This window comes from Balaenoptera musculus, chromosome 21 (assembly GCF_009873245.2).
Source record: "Balaenoptera musculus isolate JJ_BM4_2016_0621 chromosome 21, mBalMus1.pri.v3, whole genome shotgun sequence".
NCBI lineage: Eukaryota > Metazoa > Chordata > Mammalia > Artiodactyla > Balaenopteridae > Balaenoptera > Balaenoptera musculus.
In genome coordinates, this window is record NC_045805.1 from 22918105 (window position 1) to 22923841 (window position 5737).

The window sequence follows — 5737 nt, forward strand, 5'->3', positions numbered from 1 at the left end:
TCTTGGCCTATTGTGCCATCTTTCATCTCAGTCTTTCTACCTGAGATTACTTCCCTCTGCCTAACACAAGTCCTTAGAATTTCCTTTTATCTCAGTTTATTTTTCCTTACCTCGAAATGTCTTTACTCCACTCATTTTTTGAAAGATGTCTTCACTGAACATGTACTTTTGGGTTGGTGGTTATTTTCTCTCAGCCTATTAAAAATATTCTTCCACTATCATCTAGCTTCTATGATGGCCCTTATGAAGTCAGTTGTAAATGTGTCATTCCTTTGCAAGTAACCTATCTACCTTATTTGCCTGATTTTTTTGATCCTCTCCGGCTTTAGTGTTCTGAGGTTTGATTATTCTGTGTCTGGGCGTGCATTTCTTTCTCTCTCTTTTTTCTTTTAAAAATCCTGCTTGGGTTCCTTGGGATGCCTGAATCTGAGGATTGGAGTCTTTCATCAGTTCTGATTATTTCTCTTTATCTCTCTGGACTGTGTAAAAAATAAACTGCTGGTCTGTCTTCCAGTTTTCTAATTCTTTCTTCAGCTATGCTAATCCTCTCTTAAACCAGCCACTGAGGCTTACAAAAAAGTTTCGTTATGATATTTTTCATTTCTAGTTCTAGTTGGATCTTTTCCCAAATCTGCTTGATAACTTTTATATTTTTCTGTTCCTCACTATTTATAGAGCATGTAATGGGCTGAATTGTGTTCCCTCAAAATTCATATATTGCAATCCTAAATGCCAATACCTCAGAATGTGACTGTATTTGGAGATAGGGCTTTTAAAGAAGTAATTAAGGTTAAATGAGGTCATTGGGATGGGTCCTAATCCAATATGACTGGCGTCCTTACAGGAAGAGATCTTTGTGAATTTTGTGATCTGTGCTGATGAGCTCATATTTTCAGAGAGCTTTATCTATGGCAATTCTTTGAGGCAAATCTGAGAGGATTTGCTTTTCCAGGAGCCTAGGACTACTTTCAGCCCAGCAGCACTCTATACTAATTCTGTACTTCAGTTTTTTGGGACTACCCAGATAGTGTGGATTGAAGTTGGAAAATTATACAATAGCCTTGTGTTTATGAATAATCAAGGCAGAGATTTTGTTCCTTTACCCAAGTACTAAGGTTGGAGAAAGGCAGTTTGCCTTGATGTCTGGGTGGTCATGGGGAGGGACAGCATATATCCAATTCATATCCACACTGAAAATATAACCTATTGGGGTCTCTTCACTGTGTGAAGATCTTCTACCAGATCCTGTGCTTTGTGAGGTCCCAAGCCTTTTTCTTTTTTTTTTTTTTGGCTGCGCCGCCGAGCGGCTTGTAGGAGATTAGTTTCCAGACCAGGGATCAAATCCGTGCCCCCTGAAGTGGAGGCTCTGAGTTCTAACCACTGGACCACCAGGGGATTCCTGGAGGCTTTTTCCTCATGTGGCCCGACCACTGGAGTTTGACAGACACCCTCAGGATGAAAGTCAGCTTTAGGGTTCCGAAGATAGTTCTAGAAGGAGAGGTCATTTTTAGCCCAGAGCCTCTGTCGGTTCTCCAGAAGGGTTAGGCTGGCCTGTGATGCAAAACATTCAATGCTGCCATCACCTCCGTTCTGCTACTTTCCTGACCAGCTCAGTGAATCTTGCCTCTTATGAGAGCTGGGTCCAGAAGGAAAGCATCTTCTGGAAGCCAGCTCTAGATCGCCCAGGCTTTTGTGTCAAGTCCTTATCCATGCACGACTGTCCTGTGCTTCAGCCCTCCCCCCACCACAATCACAGAGTACCTCAGAGACCATGGATTCCCACCACCATCTCTCTGGTCACTTCTTCTCCATTTCCCACCCACTCCTTTGAAAAAATAAGTAGAAGAGTCATCTGTCTTGGAAGATATCTTGGTGACACTGTCCTCTTTCAGAAAGGGCTAGCAAGAGAGGCTAAGTTCAAAGACACGACATCCCCCAAAAGTGTATGGAGACAGGGCATCTGCCACGAGCCCTCAAGGAGAGCCTGCCAACTCTTATTGCAGGAGGATTTTTTTTTTTTTTTTTTTTTTAATTTTAAAAGCCTGAGCCAGTGTATGGAGTGGGTATCTGGCTTGAAGCCATTTTGAAGCATCGTAACACAAGGCAGGTGGCTGAAAAGTGTCTACACACTCACCTGGCACTGCCTTTGGTTTCCCCAAGAGGGGAGCTGGACTTGGTCTCCAAGCTCTGTCCGGAAGCTCAGGGCATCCAGCACGGGATGAGGGAGGCCAGCAACACAGAGCAAAAGTCTGCCTGAGAGACGCTCTACTCCGTCTGACAATTTTCCGGCTGTATGTAAAACCTCCAGTGTGATTTATGATTAGCTTCTTTTTTATGAAAAACATATTTTATTCCTTAAAAAGAAAGCATTTTATTAAATAGGTAGTGGGGTAATGTCTATAAACTTCCTCCACATCTTAATGCATTTGTTTTTCATCCTTACTGCTGGTCAGACCTCCATAACCACCTTTCACTCAGGGATCAAGAAAGGGCATTGCTATTACACTAGAGGAAATAATTTATGAATTTTTAAGTGTGTATGACTTATTAATTTGTTCCCTAAATACTAAAATACCATTTTTTTAATGATTAGGTTTTGAATCTCTTTCTTTGGGGTTGGTCTTGTCCAGGGGAGCCATAGGAACTGTGTGACCTGAGGACTGAGGGTCCCTCTTACTGGGTCTCACTGTGGACCAATTTGTGCAGGTTGAAGAAAAAAAAAGTTCTGACAATGGGCTTATTGACACACCTTCTGACCTTCCTCATTAGCTGTTGTTGCCAGGCTCCCCCCTACCCCAGTAGACAGCCTCGGGCAGTAACAAGAGGAGCTAAGCATGTTTTCAAATTCATAGTCACGTCTGCAAAGAGCTGGGAGTTTGGGCTTTCTCCTTGGACAAGGGCAGGACTCAGCCCTCTCACGTCGTTACCAGCCGGGCCTCGTGTTTTCAGCAGGATAAATCAGGCCAATAAACTCTGCTGCTTGATGGAAGGTAAAAGGCATAAAGGTGAATATTATTTAGGAGACGAAAGATCAGTTAATGCTTGGGAAATGCTTAAGTCAAGAGAATTCTTTTTCTATTCCTGAAGGTGGTCACTTGGAAATTAAGCTTAAGTTGACTATGAGTCCCATAGGTCTAAAAAACGTTTCAAGTATCGGTCAACAAAATTACTGACATATTTGACAAAAGATGGTGGAATAAAATGCTATCTGTCTCTTTCTCTTTCTGGAACATACAGAAAATAATATCTATAATCCCCAAACCATTCTGAAGAATATTTGGCACTAATTGAACTAGAGTAGCAGGAGCAAGGGGTGCCAGCAACCAGACCAGTGCCTGACACGCGACAAACGTTGATTGAATGTATAATGAAGCATCCCCTCTTTAGATCTAAAGCAGGATGCTAACATCTCTGAAAGTAAGTGAAAGAATGCTATAAAACCCAACCTGGGGTGCTATACTTGGAACAATTAAGTTTAAATTCCTGGAGAGGACACAGGAGAAAGAAGGGCCGTTTCTGTAGTGGGATTGTAAAGTTTGCCATTTCAGAATGGCGGGGGATGTGTGGATGGCATAGGATGGAGTCCTAGAATCAGCCCTCTGTGTGTTCTAAGACCCCCGCTCCCCCAGCCTTTCTCACTGCAAAAGAGAGGAAAGCCCCAAACTTAAAGTAGGTAGATATTCAGAGCAGAGAGCCCAGCCCATTTAAGCAGAAAACCTAGATAATAATAATTATGAATAAATGTAAAAGCTGTGCTTCATAACCTGAGAATATGATTAAAGCAATGCTCAGAGGAAAATTGTTAGGTTTAAGCACTTAACATTAATAAATAAAAAATAATCAAAATAATGCATTGATTATTCAACTCAAGAAGTCTGAAAAAGAACCCAAGCTAATTACAGAAAGCAAAAGGAAGACATAATGTTGAGAGTTGAAATGAATAAATTTTAAAAAATAGATATTTGGCAGAAAAAAAAATGAATCCAAAGTCTAATGCCTTTAAATGAAAGAGATAAACCATTACTATCCCACCCACCCCAAAATTGAAGGACAAAATACAAGTCCATAAAATTAGAAAGGAGAATGGGGAAATAACACAAAGATGGATGAAAGTTTTAAAAAACTTTATGCTCAATTCTAAGCAAACACATGGGAAAACCTAAGGAATTACCATGTATGATGTTGGGAAGTTGTCTAGATGGCAGACCCAGATAATTTCACAAATGAATTATTTTAAATCTTTAAGAAATAGGTCACTCTAACACTTTAAGAACCTTTCTAGAGTAAGGAAAATAAATGCTTCCAACGTCGTCTTATACAGCCAGCATAACGCTGATGCCAAAATTTGACACCAATGGTATATCATGCACACACACAACTCACAAACAGAAGACCAGTTTTGCTAATAAATCTAATGCAAAAATCTTAAATAAAATATTGATACATTAGTTAGCATTTTCTTTTTTGCAACTGACACACTTTCTAATAGCTCCTTGACCAGAGAGGAAAATATAGCTCTATTAGAAAAGAGAAGAATTTAAATATTTCAATGCTACAGAAGGGCACTGTGGGAAAACTGACTTTTGATCATGACCTTTGACTCCAGGGTCGGTGTTAGAACCAACAGAGGAAAGAACATTAAATCAGAATCGAGAGGTGGCCTGCAGGTCGAGGTTGCTCACGAACACAGACTTTCACCCTGCTTTCTCCAGTCAGAAGTTTCTTTTGATTTTGCTACGCTTAAGGGCGGTGGCATGGGCGCTTAGGGTTGTGGATGTCAGCAAGGCCACGTTCAGTTCCAGCGCAAAGATCATGAAGCCCAACGGCGAGAAGCTGGACAAGTATGAGTTGGGCATCTCCCAGGCCCTCCTGCAGCTGGAGATGAACCCAGACCTCAAGGCCCAGCTGCGGGAGCTGAACTTCACGGCCGCCAAGGAAATTGCATTTGGTGGCGGTCGGAGAGCTATCATAATCTTTGTTCCCGTTCCGCAACTGAGATCTTTCCATAAACTCCAGGTCCAGCTAGTGCGTGAGTTGGAGAAGAAGTTCAGCAGGAAGCACGTTGTCTTTGTCGCTCAGAGGAGAATTCTGCCTAAGCCAACTCGAAAAAGCCATACAAACAATAAGCAAAAGCGTCCCAGGAGCCGCATTCTGACTGCCGTGCACGACGCCATCCTGGAGGACTTGGTTTTCCCTAGTGAGATTGTGGGCAAGAGAGCGGATGGCAGCCGACTCATAAAGGTTCATTTGGATAAAGCACAGCAGAACGATGTGGAACACGAGGTTGAAACATTTTCTGGTGTCTGTAAGAAGCTCACCGGCAAGGACGTTAATTTTGAATTCCTAGAGTTTCAGTTGTAAACAAAAATGACTAAATAAAATATTATTCACAATAAAAAAAAAAAAGAGGAAGTTTCTTTTGAAAAAAGTGGATGTTCTGGGCTTCCCTGGTGGCGCAGTGGTTAAGAATCCGCCTGCCAATGCAGGGGACATGGGTTCGAGCCCTGGTCCAGGAAGATCCCACGTGCCACGGAGCAAGTAAGCCCGGGTGCCACAACTACTGAGCCTGCGCTCTAGAGCCTGTGAGCCACAACTACTGAGCCTGCACGCCTAGAGCCCGTGCTCTGCAACAAGGGAAGCCACCGTAGTGAGAAGCCAGTGCACCGCAACGGAGAGTAGCCCCCGCTCACCGCAACTAGAGAAAGCCCGCACGCAGCAACAAAGACCCAACCCAGCC

The 5737-nt window shown here is 42.6% G+C and overlaps 1 protein-coding gene across 1 annotated transcript; it reads left to right on the plus strand.

Moving 5' to 3' along the window:
* Positions 1-4335: 4335 nt before the first annotated feature.
* Positions 4336-5406, plus strand: LOC118888074 (40S ribosomal protein S7-like). The gene is made up of 2 exons (XM_036839040.1): positions 4336-4357; positions 4607-5406. Exons 1-2 carry the CDS (start codon positions 4336-4338, stop codon positions 5359-5361), a joined length of 777 nt encoding a protein of 258 aa, XP_036694935.1. The 3' UTR covers positions 5362-5406.
* The last annotated feature ends 331 nt before the right edge of the window (positions 5407-5737 follow it).